At 37.1% G+C, this 22360-nt stretch overlaps 1 protein-coding gene across 1 annotated transcript; it reads left to right on the forward strand.

Moving 5' to 3' along the window:
• Window positions 1-358: 358 nt before the first annotated feature.
• TMEM144 (transmembrane protein 144) lies at window positions 359-12217 on the forward strand. The gene is made up of 11 exons (XM_010116515.2): window positions 359-551; window positions 1726-1848; window positions 2241-2340; window positions 2882-2962; window positions 4886-4967; window positions 5281-5354; window positions 6296-6414; window positions 7788-7907; window positions 8393-8490; window positions 10524-10577; window positions 11689-12217. Exons 1-11 carry the CDS (start codon window positions 413-415, stop codon window positions 11770-11772), a joined length of 1074 nt encoding a protein of 357 aa, XP_010114817.1. The 5' UTR covers window positions 359-412; the 3' UTR covers window positions 11773-12217.
• The last annotated feature ends 10143 nt before the right edge of the window (window positions 12218-22360 follow it).

The following is a 22360-nucleotide window of genomic DNA, read 5'->3' on the forward strand; positions in this document are numbered from 1 at the left end:
ATACTATGACAGAGCATCTCCCTAAAGTGTCAGGGCTTCCCATAGGCCTCACAGATTCAAGTTCTCGTAACCTTTGAGTGCATCTCTACATTTACATTGTTGTGTGTTTTCAGACATGCTTTTCCATGAAGTTGATTGTGAAACACACAATAGTGATTTTTTTTTAATGCATCTGTTCTTAATTTACACATCATTCACATTTTATGGCAGCTTTTCATGAAATGCTACAGTATCCTTTACAGTTCTTTCCAGCTTTTGAGAGATTCATAAGTAGAGTCCTTTAAGTTTCAGGTTTCTGAACTAGGCTGGTATTATTTAATACTCCATGTGTTTAATTCCACTCTCTAATTTCAGAATCTGTCAGGACCTGCAGCAAAAAAACTCCACAAAAAGAGGCACCTTCAGAACAAAAATGAACATCGAGAAAGCTTACAGTACCTTTAATATCAACAATGGAACAGATCTAGCTATTGGCTTTACCTCTTCCACAGTAGCTGTCCTTCTATTTGGGACAAACTTTGTGCCTGTTAAGAAATTTGATACTGGTGATGGTAAACTTGTTTATATTTTTTTGTTCGTTTTGGGTTTTTTGCTAGTAGGAATAATATTTTACCAGCAAATATGAGAGTTTCCATAGCTAGAGTTATAATTATCATCACAGCCTTGATCCACGGAGGGTGTTTTCATTTTCTTTGCTATTGTTAGGGTATAAAGCCATAATGTATTGGGTTCAGGATGTGGCAGATCTTTAGAAGAGTTTTCTTTTGTGTTGGGTGCTTTAAGAGTGATGATGTGCATTTCATGAGCATTTCACAATGGAAAGTGAAATGTCCTTTCTTCTACCCTTGTGGGGATTCACGTACAGTGTTATTCACACTGTTAAAGTTGTTGGACTTTGGAGTATTGACTTTCTCTTCTGGACCTAACATAAAAACAATCAAAAACTGAAATTTTAGTACGTTTATCTAGTGACTCAGTAAGAGGAAACAATCACTTCTATTTCCTTCTTGGAGTTTTATCACTTCAGTGTACTAGGTTCATGTTGTATTTGCACATTTATATGAAACATAGTTAATAATCAATTACCAGATCCCTAGATTAATAAATCTGTCATTGTGTTACTGCAATAATAGTATCTGTGTTACAGGCTGGATATAACCTCTCTCTCTCCTTTGTGCCATATGTGGTCCTAACAATTAAAGGAAAAGTCTTAGCTCAGCTGACAAAGTTAACTAGTCTGCCTAGTTGACCCTTAGAGAATCTAAAAAGGTAGAAGAGATCTGTCCAAACTTTTTATCATCCTCAGTGTCCTGGATTAGTGGAATAGCCTGAGCTTTGAAGGAGTTTTGTCCTGTGCAGTCATCTGTGTCAGGTGCTACTGGGTGGTGGGAGAAGCTTGCAGTTACTGAATACCCTCTTTGTCAGAAACCTGTCGAAATTTTCATGTGTTTGAGAATCAGGACTTGTGTAAACTTTGCCCAGCAAAGTGTCTTTTGCAGCTGTGTATAGAGAATGCATGGTAAGGAAAAGGCTGACAGAATTATAACACTTCTCCCTAAAATACATATTTTAAATATATTGTAATATGATTCCCTGAAATTCACAAAGGAGGTGGCCACCTTTCAATTTTTTCTGTATTATTTTATCTAAAACATAATGCGCTAAGAGATTCACACATGTAGTATTCTACAAGTTCTCTATTGCGTGCATTTGGTTTTTCCATAGGCATGTTCTTCCAATGGATTCTCTGTGCCTCCATATGGATAGTTTCTTTGGTGGTCAATTTAATCCAGAATTGCCCCCGGTTTTGGCCTCTGGCTATGGTTGGGGGTTTCGTGTGGGCTACAGGTAAGAATAAGGAGATTCTATTTCTTGAAACACAAAGTAATCCTAACTCTTGGTAAAAAACAGTGATAAAAATGTTTCCATATGTAAGGTAGTAGTTATTTGATTGGTAGTTACTTGGCTTTTTTAGTCTTTGTATTGATGGAGCTTTACCCTCATAGCAAATATTATTTTATTAAGCTTATAAGCAGTAACTTCACACCAAAAATAACTTTTAAATTGGTATTGAGGAAAAGTTTGTTTTTAATATATTTATTTTCAAATCACACTGTTGCCTACCAACTTGTAGTTTGCCATCTTGTAGTTTGCCTTCTGAATAGTCACAATCTAAAGAAAAATATGCAAGATCACAGTCTAATTTTTAACTTAATTTAATTTTGTTTTTTGTATTTCAGGCAATGTTACAGTTGTCCCTATTGTTAAAACTATTGGCTTAGCTCTTGGTCTTTTGATATGGGCTTCTTTTAATTTGCTGACAGGCTGGGCAAGTTCAAGGTGAGAATGTTTAAGTCGTACAGAATTAATGTTGCCAGTTCTTCATTAATAACTGCAGTGCAAACACTATCACCAAGATAGAGGATTTATCATGTATTTAAGAGCTTTTTCCCTCTCAGTGGAAAGTACTCAGGTTAATTATTTTATCTTTTTGTGTTTCCTCTGTCTCAATAGGAAGTAGAATGCCCAATGATGTTCATTATCGTAATTGAGTGAATAATGTATTTATTAACGTGAAACTAGTACACTGTTTGTATTTCTTATATATTCATCTACAGCATGGGCTGGTAAAATAATTTAAATTAACTTCCATTTTTAAATACCCAGATAAAAAAAAAATCAATGTAAATTAAATTTTTTAAAAGATTATTTTTGTAAAGTAGGCGTAGCTTTTTGGAAGCCAACTGAAGCACCGATCCAATATGGCAAATATAAACTTAAGCAGAATTATTTGCATAAGTAAAGATTTCCAAGACTGAGTTCTAATTTAACTATTTGTATGCAGTCAGTGCAACTAAATGAAACTGCTTTAATATTCTAGGTTTGGTTGGTTTGGAATTGACCCAGAAGAGGTGTCAAGACCAATCTTAAATTATATTGGAGCTGGACTTTCACTATTAAGGTAAAAACTTATAATCAATTTCTGTGATGTAAAATACATGTTTAATAACCACAGATACAATTTAACTAGAAGGCAAATGTATTGAAGTATTTTTTGCAAATTGATTTACTGCAGAATTCATGAGCTATCCATACCTAGCTGGTCAGTGTTGTATTTCAGAATAGAAACATGCGCAATAACCAGTACAGTCATGAAATGGTTGTTCATAAACACAGAAATATATTTTTATGCTGGTAGGCATGTTCAAGGCAAAGCAATGATGCACTGATTGTCTCCCTAGCCAGGTTATTAGAATGATTCACTTGCCCCAAATTTTGTGAGAGAGGAAAAACTCACTAGAAGAATCCTGGTGAGAAAACCTCTGTGAGATTTGCAGTCTGACTTCATTCAGTCAGGGGTACAAATCCTTCCTCTTTACTGTCGAATATGCCACAGGACCCCTTCCCAGGTCCTCCAGGGTCCATGGAAAGCCAAGGGCTTTGCATTTATCTCTTGTCCTTAATAGCTTCCTGTCTTGTAACTCTTAAGCCACACATACAACAACTCCCAAACAGTGGCTTCCTTTGAGATCTTCAGAAGGACTTCTGCTCTTATATTTTGTTTATTTTTTGTATAAGTGCACATTTTGGCCCAAACTCAGGGGAAAGAAGGTCTTTGTTATGTAGCAGTGTTCTTGGTTTCCAACTGGATGGCTAGGAAAGGTCTTTCTAGGAGTGTAACCATGGCCCTAAATCCCAGGGGCAGTAGGCTTTCCGTGAGCGTGCTAAGCAGCAGATGCATGTAATGCCTTTAGGAAAGAAGGATGTTAAGAACATGGAGACAATGCAGCCATTCTTGATTGCTAGGAGAGAGCTGCCGCCTTAGATTCATGAATTTTGCTTCCAGTCTTTCCTAAGAGTCCGCAACTATTCACCTATTAGCGTTACACGTAGCACGTGATTTTGTGAGATACTCACAAAATAGCAGCAGTACTGCTGTTCCTGCCTGATGAATTGATTCAGCTCACCACCTGCTTTCTGCCTGTTTCTGAGATATCATGGAGAAGTGATCAACAGGGAAAAATATTGTGACCAAACATGTTTTCCTGGCAAGCTGCACAAAGCCTGTTTATGTTGCTCTGCAAAGCTCAGAACCATGTATTTCATTTTAGCCTCCTGTGTGGAACATGCGCGTGTTTGCCTAGTCCCTCTGGAGGAAGCTGACATCCTTTTATATCTATCATCTTATTCCTGCAGCAGGAGATTAATCATTCTTCAAATGGAGACATTCTGTTTACAGCTATAAGAAGGAAATCCTAAATCATTAAAATATCTTGCATAAAAGTAAAAACAGATCCTGCCAGTTCTGATTGCACTTATTTACCTGATTTACTGATGTTAGCCTTTCTTCTTAATTTCATCCCCTTAGTGCACTGGAGCACCACTGAGCACCCCTTCTTCCACATACACATGAGGCCCTGTAGGAGCAGTATTCCTTCACTCATCTGTGATAGAGGACTGAAAACGAATGTTTTTCCTTGAGCACAGAGCAAATTCTGTGCAAATTTAAGTTATTCTATATAGAATTTTCATTCAGGTGTTCCATTGTGTGTGTGATTCAGTACAAAAGGGCACTGTTAACTACAGCAAATCCTGTTAGCATGTGATTGCAACCACACACTGTAAAAAGGAGATATTTCGATCCTGTTACATGGAAGAGAGATCTATAAAGTAATAAAAAGACTAATTTATTTACTTACTTTCACTTAAGTTGTTTGTTAAGACTGTTAAAAGGATTGCATTTTTAAAATATATTGAAATTATTCTAGGGTAGTAATGAAAAAAAATGTAATATGCCTCCAAATATAACTTTTGTCTCTGGAAACTCAGTGTTATGTCCTGATGAGCTGACATGGTATTTATTGGTGTATTTTTCTCTTCTGAGTGCTGTCATATTTCTTTTCATAAAAACTGAAGTCCAGAGTTCTTCAGCCTCATTAGAAAGCATGCCTTTACTGAGAGAAAGTGTAAGTACTCTACAGTTGTTACTTTTAGATTAAAAATGCTAGTGAGTGCTCTATTATGTTGTAAATCCAAAATCCATATCCAAACTTGGACTTGTAAACTTTGAGGTAGGTAGATCCAATTATTAGTTTGTTTTTTTTTTTTTTAAAAATATATACTTCTTTCTTCAGAGTATTTCTGTAAGTTCCTTCTGTTTCTCCCTCCGTTTTAATTTTATTTTGTTAGAGCAAAACTCTTCTTTTTAGTATAATGTTTGAGATATAAAAAAAAACCAAACTATACTAAACTTAAGTGAAAACTCTTGGGTTTTTGCAGTCTATTAATGTTTCTGGAGATACTTCTGATGACTCATGGGTGAACAGACTTTCTCCAGCAAAAAAGAGACTCATGTAAGTTATTAACAGTTCTTTTACCGGTGCAGGCCAAGTAGCTAGAGAAAGTAGTTGAACACAGGGTAAGAGCAGAATTCATGTCCTATGGTTTTCCTGGCACAGTCATGCACTAATAAGTTTTTAAAGTACTAGTATAGTGTGCATATCTATGTATGAATAGCTGTGCAACTAATTAGATTATTTCCTTTGCACTGTGCAGTGTGCTTTACCTTACGAATGAAGTATTAGTTACTGCTACAAAAGCACACTTGTAAATTAAATAGTTACAGAGCTGGGTTTTTTATCACTTAGTTGAATAGCACTCCAGCATAGAAGGAGCCCAAGCTAAAAACATGTTTCCAGGTGTGGTTTCCCAGTAAATACATTTGGAGAAGGTATGGCAGTATGGTAAGGAGATAGCACAAATGCCCCAAGGTGGAAGAAGCAGCAGCTAGGAAGGGGCCAGCATGGGCAGTGGAGACAGCCAAGGACACAACAATCTAGAGACAGAGAAAAGGACTAAAGAGGCAATGAACCTGGGAATAGTTATAAAGACTATACAGACTGCAACAGTGAAGCTGAGGGTGGGAGCAATTTAACAATTTTTTTTGTTGTTCTCCTAGCTCTGCTTTTAGGAAGTCCTAGTTAGTTGATTTCTCTTGTCGTTAATCTAGACTGCAGGCTCTTGGGGCAGAGATTGTCTGTGTTACTTGGCCACAAAGTATAGGAAAACTAAGTTACACCGTTGAACCGTTTCTACACTAGAAAATAAAAATATGCTAAAATGTATTCTTTTTATAGTGTTGCTAGCAATTTTCTTATCATATACAGTCTTTAACTGCAATACTGAGCTTAAGTGTATTGTCTACTTCCCTCATTAATGCTAGGCTATTTTCTCTGATTTTGTGATATATTTCTATGATATATTTTATGATATTCTATTTTTGTTCTTTTTAAAGAGGATGTAGCCTGGCTGTAGTAGCTGGAATACTCTATGGTTCCAGTTTTGTACCAGTACTTTACATCAAGGACCATGGAAGAAGAAATGAAACTATATACACAGGAGCAAGTCAATTTGGTAAAGGCTAATAGGTCGCTTTCTGCTTTACTTCATCAGTATATTGTGGTCTCCTGCTTTTGTGAAGCCATACAGTCAAATTCTTGATAGGCCTGGAAATATACTGTGACAACTTATCAGTTCTGCACTATGTTATATGTTGTTGTAATCATAGTACTAACAGTCCCTTTTTCCCAGAGGTGAATTACAGCATTAAAAGAACAGTGGGAAACAGCTCAGAGGATACTATACTTAACTCATAGTATTTAATGCCCTCTGAAGCACACCTAGCACTCTCAAAATACGAAGTTCATATGCCTGAAACATGAGGTAAACAAGGGCACAAGCTGTACCAGTTGCCTAATTAGTACACCAGTAAAGGAAGAGGAGAAGCTTGATAATCTGATGAGCAGAAGAGATATATAACAGCATAAGTAATGAAAACCTTGTAGGTTTTTAAATGGAAACCTTTTAATGTAAGCCTAATCACCAGTTTCAAACAATGTTTCCCTAGGAACATTTTCCTGAAGATTAGTCTATGGTCTACCAGGTAATACCAGCAGCAGCTTAAGAGCAAGGTATTGCTGAGACCATATAATGTTTCCATTAAGAAATTGTTTGTTATGTCACATGCTCTCTTGAGTACTGCAATTTACATATTCCCCAGCTAAACAAAACAGATGTTGTCATTACTATAGCTGCCTTTCCTGTTGAGGATTTACAACTCCAAGGAGACAGAGATCACTTTACCACATGCTTCTGCTTTACCATGTTGGAAATACTCTATTTAGCACATACCAAGTCCATAAAGGATTTATTATTGTTAATGATTATAGTGATCAAAATTGTGATACATTCTTTCAGATAAAAGACAAAACTGTGCCATGTTTAGCTTGTATGGTACATGCAGTTTTCTGACCCGTAAATGTACAGAAAAGAAACAAGGCTATGTACAGGAATACAGATGTAGATGATCAGGAGAGGATAAAATTATGTAAAATCCCACTCCCATTTTGTAGCCTCACCTGAGAATTTTTGAAGTTTTTACTAAATTAATTGAGTAGTTTGACTAATAGAGTTCTGTTAAACAATATTAAAATAACAACTCACAACTCAACTCTGTTAAAATAACAACTCACAAAAATGCATAAAAGCTTGTGATAAATGCTAGGGTCAACACAGCAGTTAATTCATGTTTAATTTATGTGAGATTGACTAAATCCATCCACAGTCAGACTGGCAGCTGTGTTCATCACAATCACAATTTAATTTGAGTTGTTATCAGTAGAACAATATGTGGTTTTTTTCTACATGAAAGGTATCAGTGAAGTAAACTTAGTTAAAATTAATAACTAATGTTTTAGACTAATGTAATTTTGTAATTTCTCTTTCAGATTTAGATTATGTTTTTGCACACTTCAGTGGAATATTTCTCACAAGTACCGTCTACTTTTTGATCTACTGTGCAGTCAGGAAAAACAAACCTAGTGTTTATCCCCAAGCCATATTGCCAGGTATGACTTTTTAAAATTAGCAGTTAATTTCAGTTACTTCTTCTGATGATTTTGCAGTAAATAGTTCAAGCTGTATGTTGGAATTGTAGTTTGCCTTTCAAGTATTTTCATTTGACTTTTTGTCTCTTTTGAAAGATCACTCCTATTAGGTTAATTAATTAAGGTTAGGAAAGAATGATCAATTTTGTTCTCATCTGAAATTAGAACAAAATGATATTGCATACGGTGGATTTTCAAAAACTGACTCTGCTAGAGCAGAGAACACATTGCCCAGAAAATTGTGAACTTTAATTAGTTTGCTACCTTATTTGGAGCAGCTGATTTTATCCCTTGAGCTTTGGTTTAGATTATCAGGGCCAGCTTGTTAAAATAGTCAACATACTAAAATACATACAGTTTCTGTATTATGCTATAAATACAAATGTTCCACAAATGGCTGTCTATACCTTGCTGTACATGTTTTTGACTGGGATTTATTTTTCTAGGATTTGTTTCTGGTGTGCTTTGGGCAATAGCCAATTGCTGCTGGTTCATAGCCAATCACTATCTCAGTGCTGTCGTCAGCTTTCCAATAATTACTGCAGTAAGTACATAAAAATAAATAAAATCTGTGACTAGAGTTAAAAGTGAAGGGTTTTTTTTCCCCCCATTTGTGGAAATAAGTTGAAATTATGGTGTATCTAGAGTAATTTGATCAACAGTATACATTGCCTCCTCTTCTGCTTGTCTGTGCTACCCTGTGTTTTTTTAGGAACTTACATGACTGTGACAAGCACCATCTTAGTCAATGCTAAGCTAAAAAAAAAAACAGAAGAATTGAAAATGTCAGTGTTTAGGTTATGTGAAAGCCAAAGCTCTGTAACCAGGACTCTATCAATATTAAATAGTGAACTGAAGTGATTAAAAGAAGAAACATTTTATGCTTTCATTCCAGCAAGTAGTTTTTGTTCTGGATGTTTTCATTTGTGATTTTTATTCTCTAGCAGTCATTTTCCTTGATTAAGTCAAGTATTTTTTCCTTTTACAGTTCTTAAACACACAGAACAGATTATGTATTGCTGAAAATAATGTTCTTATGCAAATAAGGGGAAAATAGGTTGGCTCATTTTTTCTATTTTATTCCTATTTATGATACTATACCTTTAAAGCACTGTCGATTTCCAGAAGCTGCATGAATTCCATTGCTAGGTAAAAACAAACTTTGCCTTTACTCTTTTGCCAATCTACTAGGTGGTGCTGCAAAGGTGGATAACTTCTGGCAAATAAGAGTTCATAAATATCAAAACCAAAGTTTTGCTGAACAGCAGTATTTCGGAAGCAAACTAATGAAACAACGTTAATAGGGATTAAGCTTTGCCTCAAGACGCAGTAAATTAGAATAAACTCTGAAGTATGCAGTGAAAGAAAAGACTTAGGACCATTCTAATTAGAAATTGAAGGATTAATGGAAAGCAGCTTTAGTAAATTAGTTATCGGTGTGCCTATAGGGCAAGGATATAAAATCACAAAATGAAACATTTAGGGACAGCACTGATGAGAAACTGCGTATCTGGACCACAGCTTTTCTTCTGCCACTTTACTTCATCCTAGAGAGAATTTCAGACAGCTGTTCATCACATCCCTTTAACAATTTGTTTAATTTTTACAATGCATTCCTCCCACAGTGTACATTATCTAGAAAGTTAAATAACACCTATTATTCAAATAATAGTTACCAATTTCACTAGGAAACAGCACCCACAAATACATTCAGTATGAGATGCTGTTTCCTGCTGCCCTAAATCTGTGTCCTGTCAGCGGTACTGAAGATGGAGAGAGGAAGATCACTGTCCAAACATCTGTCAAGTGTTTCTGACAGCAACTCTAACGGGAAGCATTAACAGAGCCAGTTTTTGCTTCATATTCAGATAATATTTTCTCAGCAGTCATGAAAATTTGGATCATTGCTCCCACATGGGAAAAACTGTATGCCCAGGAGTGCCTGGAAATTATCATTGTGTGTCACTGTTTACTGTTAGGTAGGAAATCTGTACGACAGCATCACAGATAATCAGTAGTTTTCCTGACCTGTCTATCCGTCTGGCTTTGTGTTTTGTCCAGATGCCTGCTATACAGGAAATATATTTATGTTCCAGTCTCTTGATATCATAGTGAGCGATAAAATCAAAATTTGTCCAACTAGTTAGTCATGCTAATAAAGGAAATGTTGGGAATATCTATAGTAGCTGCCAATAAACCTGAGTAGTCCTGAAATGTGATAACCTTGTGGACCGTAGTCTGGGCCAAAGTGAAGCATATTATTTGGAGCCTACTAAAAGAATGTATAACAGCCAGTGCAGACTTCACAGTGTAATTTAGAAATAAATTGTACCTTTTCTGAAAAAAAAAAAAAAAAAACAGTCCGTTGCCTCTTTAGGACTTCTTGAAGATTTTATTGTGTCTTACTTCATAAAGATTTTAGTGATATTTATACTTTTGCTATGAGTGCTGTAATTATATGGAATGGAAAGGCCTAAACTTGTTATCCAGACATAATTCAACCACCTGACAACAATAATGAAAAGGCAGCACTTTTTAATGAAATGTTCTAATGTACAAATTGATCTTATTCTTTAGGGTCCTGGCCTTGTTGCTGCGATGTGGGGAGTCCTTGTGTTTAAAGAAATCAAGGTAGTCTTATTAGACCTCTTACCTAGTCGCTTTTGCTTGTCTCTAGCTCTAGGAACAGCATGACTTGGTATATAGCTGTATCTCTTAGATTTCGCCTCCTTACAAGTATTGCGTTATAAAGCTGAGAGTCCTATCAGGCAATACTAAGTTTTCTAAGAAAGATGAAGAACTGTGAACAGTTCTTACAGGAATGAAGACTTGAATTCCATAACTGTATGTGTAGCAGTGGGAGTAAATTAAGACTGTAGCAGGGCCACAAGGCAGGATGCCAAGCATAGCATGAAACAGGCTTTATTTGAGCCAGTTTTTTCAGTGGGGGCAGGGGAATGAGCAGTTGTCCTAATAATCATATAGACAAGTACATTAGACTTTTAGGCTGGATTCACCAAAGGACCAAAAAATGAGACAGAGGTCAGTTGGCCTTGCTAATTATAGTATAATGTAGATTCCTGAACTGATAAAGCAGTGATTGCCTAGAACAGGCTAATTTACTCTTGTAGATGTTAACATAAAGGGCAGAAATTATTTTTTCTAGTGGAATTTGAAGCATTGAATGCTAGCAGTGTAATCCTCAGGTTCCCTTGGCTAATTTGTCCAGGATCCATGGATACCTAATTTGCCATTAGAGATCATCTTTCCCAATATTTTTGGTGACTGTGTAAAATGCATTAGGCATCCTTGGATCAGGAACTAGAAGTTTTCTCTCTCTCCCACTGCAGATAAGTGATAGACCACACTAGAAGAGCATCATGTTCTTTATCCAAATCTTTGTGACTTTCCAAAAATTTCATCCTTTTAATACATTTTAGAATAGTCTCTGCATAAGTGCTTACTGCTTAAAAATAATCTGAAAAGAGACAAAATCCTTTAAAAATACTTTTAAAAATTGTTAAATTAATTTTGTGAATATTTTACTGAGTATATTAAGCTGTTTTGAATGTGTTACAAACACTATATGAAATAAAATGGTATAAAATTTACCATTTCACATAATTAATTTATTAATTTTGTCATAAAATGAAACCCTAGTTCTTTATTTTACTTTTTTTTTTGTGAAGTGGTTCCTATTATGACAACATTATATTTTTTTCCTCTCCCTTTGTCTCTCTAGGGACTGAAAAACTATGCATTACTCTCGGTAGCATTTTGCATCATTTTGGCTGGATCACTCTCCACGGCTTTTTCTAAAGTTTGAAAGGATCTTCTGGACCAGTAGATGGTGCTACTGTTTAATATAATCAGAAAGACAATATTGGTGTATTGCAATACATAATAATTTTCAAAATGTATGTCCAGCATTTACCCTAGCTTGCTTCAGGCAAGTCAAAAAGAAAACCTTGGCTGAATGTTCCCATTTGGCATGAAAGAAAATCTGAAAATGTTTGTTTCTGCATTTCTTGCAACAGTAAGAATATCAAAGGATTTTATTAAATAAAGCTAAATGATTTGATAGTTACTATTTTTTTTTTCTGACTCAGGTACTAAACTTCATGTCATCATAAATTGCAGTTCACTATTGTGATGGTGGAAAAATCAATTTTAATTCTTCGTCTATATTAATGTATGCATTTGCAGACTGATTTGTTTTATTGTAACATTCTGTCTTACTGACTTGAATATAAAATATGTCTTGGAATATTTTTATGGAACTGATACAAGTGAAGATGTGAAGCATTTCTTTTTATTTAGAGACATTTTTCTTTAAAGTCATCTGTTTACATAAAAACTTTATCTTCCAATCACTTCAGAATTTGAAGGAAATAAAGAAAAAAGATGCTGTAAAATAAATTATGTGTGTTTGCTGATAAACTGTTTAGTTGCAAGAACATTATGTAGAAATCATGACCAGGATAAAAATAGTTGGGAAAGGTTAGAGTTTTTTATTTCTGTTGTATGGAGCTTTGCAAGTCAACATTACATTTCTGTAACTTGTGATGTTGCAATATGAGCCAAGTATGTGGTTCAAAGTTTGTTCCCAAATAACTTTGGGCATTTTCTGAATATTTACCTCTTTATCTTTAAAATTAAGTCTGGCAATATTTACTACATTGACACATCATGCTAAAACTACCTGATGATTGTTCTACCCAAAGCAAGGTCATCTATGTGTAAATCACTTCTGACAGTTGTTGTCTAACTTGTTTGTTTAAAAAAAATAAATAAAAGAAGTAGATCATAGAATCATGGAATAGTTTGGGTTGGAAGGGACCTTCAAAGGCCATCTAGTCCAGCTCCCCTGCAAGGAGCAGGGACATCTCCAACCAGATCAGGTTGCTCAGAGCCCCGTCCAACCTGGCCTTGAATGTTTCCAGGGATGGGGCATCCACCACCTCTCTGGGCAACCCGTTCCAGTCTCCACAGTGTAAATTTTTTTTTCCTTTTGTCTAATCTGAATGTGCTTCCTTCTATTTTAAAACAATTACCCCTTGCCCTGTCACAACAGGCCCTGCCAAAGGGTTACTCCCCATCTTTCCTATAAGCCCCCTTTAGGTACTGGAAGGCTGCTATAAGGTCTCCCCAGAGCCTCTTCTTCAGGCTGCACAGCCCCAGCTCTCTCAGCATGTCCTCATACGAGAGGTTCTTCAGCCTTCTCATCATCTTCATGGCCTCCATGTCATGCAGTTGCTGGTCAGCCTTCACCAACTGTGCTTGGAAATCTGCATCCCCAGCTGTGTGAGGAATGAACCGGCAGGATAGCTCAAGCCAAATTGCTGTGGGACCCAGTTTATCCCTAACCTTGGCCAGCTGTTTCCCATCCTGCAGTACAACAAAGTGCCATAGGCTTTGTCTACTGCTGCAGTACCCTGGAGCTTTGTTCTGTTTTGCTTGGTGCGGTGAGTATTTTGAGTGAATGTGTCTTGGGATTTTCAGATTTTTAGCCCATAGCTTATAGTGACAGGACAAGCTGGGTATGAGTGCTGTAGTGGAAATGTTATGACAGGTTAGCAAGTAGTAGAAGAATTTGTCTTGGCGGTGCCTGGTTTTACTTGTCTTAGTTCAGATTCTGTTTTGCTTGCTTTATTTGTTATTTGTTGTGGTTTAAGATAACTCTGAAAACAGACAATGAGACAATCTGCTACATCCATCCCTTATTAGACAGTTGGTTCTGTCTTATGCTGGTTGTGCAAAAAAAAAAAAAAGAAGCTGGCTTACACCTTGGTGGTTGAGATGTGTTGAGGTTTAGGTTTAAACTGTCACCATATGCTTCAGTTTGCTTTAACCAAAGTGTCTTTTCTAATGTTATCTTAAGTTTCTACCACCTCTCCTGAGGGACGCTCTTAAGTTGATGTCTGGTATGGGCCCAACATCCATCTGCTGGATATGATTATAGGAAGCAGTTGAATTTTCCAGGGCAGAAGCACCTTTACATTTCCTGGTTTCTGGACAAGGTAATTGGCTTTCTGAAACAAACAAAAAACCTGAACTCCTGACCATAGCAGTTGCCATCTAAATATTTGTAGCTTGATGCTGTTCTCCGGTCCATATTGTAAAACTATCAGATGTGCAAACTTAATTGCCGATTTCTTGTTTGTGAAAGCTAAAGTATGACCTTTATTAAATGCTTTATTAGCAGCTCTCCTATTGGATTTATTTTGCCAACAGAAAAAAAAAAAAAAAAAAAAACAAACACTTCTTGTAGTTCTTTTCTGTGAAAAATCCTTTGTGGTAATTCATCAAGATTTATGGTTTAAATATGTATTTATTCCAAAATGTTTTCTTATGATGTTCACTTGGAATATATTGGATAAATATTCCACTCATTTCTAAGATTTTTTTTCTTGCTCTTGAAGTTTTGAATTTGAAGTAGCACTGGTACTTCTTTCATGTTAAAATGCTGGATTAACAGATATCTTTTTATAGAGCTGTTTATACAAAACAGTCTGGCAGCAACTGAGTTTAATAAGAGAAAATTCTACAGCTAATATAAATTATCGTGGCTCTGTTTATATCGGCATGTTTTTATGTCAGTGTAAGAACTGACCCAGAATATTTCTAATTTGGAGGCAAGGAGGGGGATGGTTAATTTTTTTTGTACATATAACTGAAGGAAAAAACAAAAGCAGGACCAAGGCAGAAGAATCACATTTCTTTGAGAAAATTATACTTTCAAATATTTGTTTGTGCCTGTTTAATAACTTCTAAGAATATATTTGAGCTTGCTTTAAGAATTTTTCTCTGGTAATACTTAGAGGCAAAGTGCTCTTCAAAATACAGATAGACTGGGCATTTCCAAGGAAGATTTTTGAGCAGTGTTAGGAACCAGGGAACTCAGTGTAACCTTGTTTAGACTTCCCTTACCTGTTTATTTCTTTCCCTATGTTTATTATAAATTAATTTTCTGCCCTTCTTCCAGATCTTTATTCCTGCATATTCTTAGAGAAATTGTTGTTATCTGGAAAAATAATAAAAATATATTAATTCCTATGTCTCCAAAGGTGAACAGTGAAAACTGGCACTTTTTTTATCCCTGTATATATATTTATATTTTATCTATATCATAATTTTTTTCAAGCAATATTCAGGCTTGATTAAATGCTAGTTAAACAGTCTGACCTGATCCCTTGAGCTTTCTTGCATCTGGCATGAAAATAAAATGACAATCAAGATGATACATGCTAGCAATTAGTGTCTTTTTTTTTTTTAATTTTGACCTTGCTTTCAAATAGTTTAATGCTATATTCCATAATTACTGAGCAAGTGATGGATTCCACTTTCCTTTAGCTATATATAATGTGATTGATAGTGACTATGCAGCACTGTCTTTTAGCTGATACAGCTGAAGTGGTGATTCTTACATTTTTCATGCTTATCACAAAACATTTTTAAAAAACCTAAAATATCTTTTCTCTTTAAATGAAACACCGAACAGTTCTTGTGCTTCTTATTGCAGCAAAAAGCCTGTTTGAGAGTCTAATCCAAGAGAGGAAATAAGACCCAAAGGAAAATGGGACCTGCGTTAGCCCTGCTAGTATCAGTGACTGGGGCAGCCTGACACCAGCCTGTGTTTTCAGATTGTGTAACGAGCTCCTAATGATCTTAGGCTTTGGTATTTATATAGGAATCAATATACTAGCAATTAAATAAATTACACTTAGAGATAACATTAGTTATTTCCCATGTCCTCGCATTTTTGCGGAGAATGTGGATCTTCTAAAAACATTTCCTGTAGAACTGGAAGACAAACCATGCTGTTCCCAGGGCCAAAGCCAAAGTTAATGAAATGGGAGAATGGATGGCAGTAATGTTTCTGTGCCCTTTGGTTTGCTGCAGTGAGTGAAGTAACTGAGTCCCAATACTCTCACTAAGCCCATGGGCAAGCCTGAAAGGGCATTGTTTATTGTTACTGCTCATGAACCAGAGAAAAATTTATAGCCTCTAACTGATGAATCATTTTTCCTTTTTATTGTTAGTGGGTGGAGGCTGGGGAGAGGAGCACTTGTTCAGGAGCTGTGGAATGATAGCTGCTCCCCATCTGTATTTACACATCGGAGCTTTGATCCTAGCTGAGGAAGAGCCTCAGGACTGCAAAGGTCCCAGGCTCTTCACAGATCCAGCCTGAGAGAAGGGCTGATCTGGTACGTAACTGGGTAGTAATATTTCACATCAAACAATGCCTTGACTCTGGAGTTCATTTTCCAATTGATTTTGTGCGCAGTTGAAAACTTGGAACTCGTTGTATAAAACCATATCACGGCTCGTGTTCCTTGAAGCATACTGTGCTCATCAAGTTCAAAGGAAATAGTTTAGACTGTTGGCTTGTTGTGAGTCTTCCAGATGTACTTGCAGGAGCATGCATAACCTCATCTTTAACTTCTGCTTCAGATGTTTGTATCTGGCATTTTTAAGTGAAGTAGTTGAAATTTAGTCCACAAATCCATACAAAAGATATTATTTCTAGCTTCCTAAAGCCGTATGTGATTAAAAAATGTGCTCATTTGAATATTTTTAGACGTTGGCAGCATTTCATATTAAGTGATGTTTGTAATATGAACAACAAGATATTTTTAAAAAATATGTTGAGCACTTACAACTTGTGATTCTAGCAACATGCATTGTATTTTCTCGGCTTTTGAGAGGCTAAACTAAACTAAACTTTTGTTGTAGTTCAGCCCCAATCGGGACCAGACTACGCAGTCTCTCTCTCGCTCCCCCCACCCTCCGAGAGAATAGGGAGAAATAATAAAAGAAAAACAGCTCGAGGTTTGAGATAAGGACGGGGAGAAATCCTTAAAGTTACGGTTACGGGCAGAACAGACTCGACTTGGGGAAAACTATTCATTTATTGCTAAAACTAGCAGGAGAATGAGACAGGGAACAAGACAACCTCCCCCCACCCCTCCCTCTTCCCAGGCTTAACAGTATCTCTACTACCTTCCCCCCCCAAGCGGCACAGGGGGGAAGAGGGAATGGGGGTTGCAGTCAGTTCATCACATGTTGTTTTACGCCGCTGCTTCATAGCTGGGGGAAGAACTCCTCACATTCCGCCCCTGCTCCATCGTGAGGTCCCTCCCATGGGCCACAGTCCTTTGTGAAACTGCTCCAGCGTGGGTCGTCTCTTCCACAGGGTGCAGCCTCTCCAGAACGGCTGCCCCAGTGGGCCCTCCATGGGCCACAGCCTCCTTCAGGCATCCACCTCCCCCGGTACGGGGTCCTCCACGGGCTGCAGGAGGATCTCTGCTCCTCCGTGGACCTCCATGGGCTGCAGGGGGACAGCCTGCTCCACCATGGTCATCACCACAGGCTGCAGGGGAATCTTGGCCAGGAGCCGCATTACTCCTCCCCCTCCTTCTGAACTGACCTTGCCGGCTGCAGCCATTCCTCTCACAAGAAGAATTCTTCACAACAGGCTGGCAGACACCTCTCAGAATCTCCTCACATCATCCCTCTCCTCTCCTCTCCACTTCTTGCAGCCAGGCCGGGCCGAGTCGGGCCCAGTCAGCTGCCTGGAGAGAGGCCAGAGGGTGAGGCCTGCAAAGCCCACAAGGCCCATGCCTCCCCCTCTGCGCCGCTGCCCCCGCTCAGCTGCTTCACACCTTCTCCCTTTTTTTTTCTTCTGTTTTCCCCTTCTTAAATACATTATCACAGAAGCGTTATCAGGGAACATTCTGCTACCAATTGGCTCGGCCTTGGCCAGCAGCAGGTCCGCCCTAGGCCCGGCCGAATCCACTGAACAAAGGGGAGCAACTTCTAGCAGTTTCCTACAGAAACTGCCACCGTAGCCCCCCTCACTAAAAAAAACACAAGAACTTTCTTCTTGTGCTCTTCTAACTTTGCAGGCATTGAAGTTAAATGGTTGCCTTTTTTTCTTCCCGACTGATTACACTTACTATAGTTTAGTGCCTGATATTCTTTTGCTTAACTTAGTGAGTAACAATCCATACAAAGAAGCAATAGTGAATCTCTCGAAAAGGAGGACAAGCTGAACTATGTACAATGCATATACAATCTTATGGTTTTGGTGATACCAAGCCACACTATTCTTTAGCAGATCACACCTTTTGTTTTAAATTACTTTTATTTGGCAATTGCCAATCTTGCCACATCTCCTATGTCTCCTCTCCTTAAGGGAAATAGTGGTATCATCAAGACAGACTGTTCCAATTAATGGACTTCTGCCACTGAATCAGGATTTCACCTGTGTTTCTCATTACGTGGGTCATGTCAATATAAGATGCTGCCACTACCCAACTGTGTGCTACTAACAGGTGCCTCACAGCAAAACCAGTGGATAGGATTGAGAGGTTTTTTATGTACTTATGGGCAAAAAAAAATCAGCTACATTAACTTTCTTTCCTGTGAGAAGACCACCTGAGGAAATTCTGGGAATGGTGAATGGTGCCTCAGCCTAGCACATTAAGAAGAGTACATCCTTGCTATTTTTTATCTGATTGTTGTGACACAACTGCTGTTTCCTAAAACCTTTTTTTCTTTTTGTTTTTCTTTGGTGAGAAGATTTAGCTTTAATTTTTACCTAAGCATAAAATCTTTGCAAACACCTGTAAATTTACTACGCCCTGGTAGACTTGCAAATTTATCTGCTGCTTGTCCTATTTAGACTAATTTCCTTGCCTTTATAGATAGACGAAATCTTACATTTACTAGAAATTCAAAATCTTGGCTGCTGTAAACACAGTTTTGCATATGATTTGTTCTTTATCGACTGTGCCTTAGACATTGTGTATTAAATATTGTCTGCTGTTTGCGGTAAGGGCTGTTGAAGGACGTGATGTGTGAAGTTTGGTGCTCTCTTTCAGTTTTAAGTCTTCATAAAACGTCAGTATGATAATGAGCTGAAAACACAAGAAAATATCTGTTCGCTAGGCCTCCATGAAATATGCCCTGACCAAGATTTGAAGGCCTGCTACATTTCTTTCATGAGGGAGAACCAAAACAACATGATTGGACTCCAGCAAATGGATTTCTGTGTAGCTAGAATGCATAAAGAGCTGCTACACCATTAAGTCACTTCTGAAAATGTAAAAGGTAGAGAGCACTTCAGCAAAACTGTTCCCCTCTGTTTTACATGAATTTGTTAATGTCTTTATATCTGTTGCTAGAAGCATTAGCTTTTGGTTTAGTGGTTGCTGGTGGAAAATTTTTCAAAATATCAAATTTTAGGGCTGCCATTAAAGCATTGCAAACAATGTCACGGGTCTAAGTGGCTGAGTTGTGCGTATCTGCAAAATACAGACATACAGGGATACACTCTAAATGAGATGCTTATAATTAAGAGAAATATGTGAGTTCTTGCAAGTAGCTGTCTGAAAATGTCAACTCAGTGATTAGGAACAGTTAAAAAAATGCTAGTGTTAGAAATCATTAAACAGTAAATGGAGAAATCTAACTATGCCAGCGTAGAATTTCAGTTCACTGGTTTGAGAAATACATGTATAATGGATTTTTAAAAGTCATAAACAAACAACACAATCTTCCCTTGTACAGAATAATTTGTTATTTAAGTAGAATAGGACTCATCAGCTTGAATTCTAGAACCAAAATGTGAAAATAACGTGCCAATACATTGGTAATATAAAGCACATGAATAAGGAATGATTAGTCACTATGGGTGATGCAAGAAGAATTGAACACACAACAAAGTTGTTAGAGATAAATTTTAAAAGACAAAAGAAAGTGACTTTTCCAAAGAAAGCATAATCTGCATTTTGAAACTTAATCTCAGAAAGTATAGTATAAATTAGTATTATAAATAGGTTCTGAAGCAATGAAGGCCGTTTCTGACTATCAGTCACTACAGGAGATTTGAATGGAACCTCTGGCTCAAACCTTTAAGCCACCTGATTTGCAGAAGGAGGTATTTCCTGATAGAAACTTTTAGTCCCAGCCATAATCCCTCAAAGACTAATATTCACAGACTTCCTCTATTCTACTACATATATAGAACACTTAATATTCAATTCATTAAGACAGTCATATAAATTGCATGGCTAGGTCAAGCATATAAGCACCTTTTCTGTGTAATTTTTTAACAACTCGCATTATTGGAATGTTCCCAAACAGTGTAAATGTCATGGGTAGTACTGACATGCAGTGATTAGACTAGAACATAAACTTTAAAATTTAACATATGTTTACATTGATCAAGAATGTTACATGAAAAGCCATAATTTTACTAAAAGCTCTGAGATATTCATTCTTAACACAGTACCTCACACAACCAGAGGCTGTTTCTAGCATGTGTGTATAATTCAAACCGTGCCGTGCCTAGGAAAGGTTACACTGTTAGTTTACGTTGCATCTGCTGTGGCTTCTGTCCCGCTTCTTACTGCACAGCAATGAAATTTCTCCATGGAATCCCCATGTGATCTCTTAGTACAGGTGGGGAATGCTTTTGATTAGGGGTAATTGCATTTTTACTGCAACTTCTATCCAAATTTGTGACCTGGTTTGTGTTCATTGTGATGGCGAACACAAGGAAGAGTATAAGTCAAATGGCAAAACCCCAGAAGACAATATGACAGAAAACATTAAAGAGAGATGGTTGAGAAAAGCAGAAGGAACAAGTTAGTAGAAATAATGTGATGAGAAATATAAGCAGAATGTTTATGTAGGACCTCCGGGAGGACAATGAGCTTTTAATTAAGATACAGGAGACGGGCAGGAATTCAAGAAGTTCAGATGACAGATCAAACCAAGAAGAAGATAAGTGTTTTTTTCAGTGCATTGTAATAGCAAAATTTAAAAAGCAATGAAGTTAGAATAACAGATTCTGATTACCTGAGTTGAGGGGACTTTCAGCAAATCAGTCTGAATCTGGCATATTGAACTGATTAGGCTTCTGATTTAGGTACCATGTCATGTTTTAGCATAATTGGGCTTAGATAACAACTCAGACTCTGTCTCTTCTAGCCTTACACAATGAAATAAGGATTAATTATACAGGATGCTGAAAGCACAGTCTGTAGACTTCTGCTGTCTGGGAATGCTTTCAGTATTTCTGCCCAACGATTGCGATATGTCACCATCATAACTTATTTTCCTAGTTACTCAGGTAATAATTCCATTATTTCTCCTTCTGTCTGTTCTCAGAAAAAAAAAATAAAATTAAAAAAAAAAAGATGACTTGGCACAAGTTTTCATTGTGCTTTAGAGACTTTGTTTAGAAATCTGTAGGCACTAAGGCAGACTAATAATGTTTGAACCTATTAGAGGAAGGACATAGCAGAAAAGCGAAATGGTGTTTTAGTCCTCTTATGACTACTTGAAAGTTTATAAGAAGCAAATGTAATTTGTTTAGAAAAATGTTCTTGTCTGCAATGGAAAATATTAATTCATAGTTTAGTAATACTTCTGTTGGCTTCCTAATGGAATTAAATGCTCTGCTCACTTTACCAGGAAAATAATCTTTCCATTTGAATTAAGTACAGGTCTTAACAAATAGTATTGAACTGATCCATATACTATCAGTTTATTGATAAGGCAATATCTCATGTAGCTCTATTAATGTTATCAGAAAAAAAAAAAAAAAAAGGTAGTTACAGGGGAGGCAATACTTCTGCTGCTGGTGCTATGATCTAAAGTGCTGCTTTTTTAAAAATAGAGATAGCTGTGCATGAGGAATGTTAAAGAACTAGTCTGTTTGCCAGCCTGCCTTATCTTTTAATTCAGACTCGACTACTTTTCTATAAATTCAGTTGCCTGTATCCTGCTGAAGCTGTTTGTCAGATTTTTCAACATGTAAGTCCAGGCCCATAGCTAGTTCCTGGAAACAGCAAGTATGTGTCTGTACACCATACTGATGACAGTATGAAGTGATTATCTTGTTTTCCAGAATCTTGTCTTTTGCTTTAAAATAAGATTTAAAAGCATGTCCTTCAGCTGGAGAAGTTTGACAAGAGGAGCCCTGATCTGAATGAGCCACATGACAGGCGCATCAGTGGATGGAATTGCAGCCTTCCAACAGTCTGCCCGTAGAGACGTTAATAAGGGAGACTAAGATGTGCCAGTCTTGACAGGAGAGTGAGTCAGGTGGACAAAATGTATATGCCTAACACATTCCTGCACAGTGAGCTGGAGTGTGGGAAAAGGAAAAATAATTTCCGAAGAAAGGATGCTTTCAAAGCAACTTGATTGACAAGAAGCAAAAGCTAGGTAATTTTAAATAGTAGCAGTGTGCTTTGGTCAGAAAATTATAAAATCTCTCTCTCAATAGCAGGGATGCTTTTAACTATTCAGTAAAATATTCTTATTCTGCCTACACTGCTGTCTGTAAACCTGGGAAGGTGCAGGACAGAAGGGGTGGGTGATCTCCCTGTTCCTGTACC

Source organism: Chlamydotis macqueenii, chromosome 4 (assembly GCF_036417535.1).
Source record: "Chlamydotis macqueenii isolate bChlMac1 chromosome 4, bChlMac1.mat, whole genome shotgun sequence".
NCBI lineage: Eukaryota > Metazoa > Chordata > Aves > Otidiformes > Otididae > Chlamydotis > Chlamydotis macqueenii.

What these genes read in the sequence shown, in the direction of transcription:
- TMEM144 (XM_010116515.2), top strand. Translation starts at nt 413, where the DNA reads ATGAACATCGAGAAAGCTTACAGTACCTTTAATATCAACAATGGAACA. An exon ending in GAAATTTGATACTGGTGATG is followed by an intron (nt 552 to 1,725) that starts GTAAACTTGTTT and finishes GTTTTTCCATAG; the next exon opens with GCATGTTCTTCCAATGGATT. An exon ending in CACAGGAGCAAGTCAATTTG is followed by an intron (nt 6,415 to 7,787) that starts GTAAAGGCTAAT and finishes TTTCTCTTTCAG; the next exon opens with ATTTAGATTATGTTTTTGCA.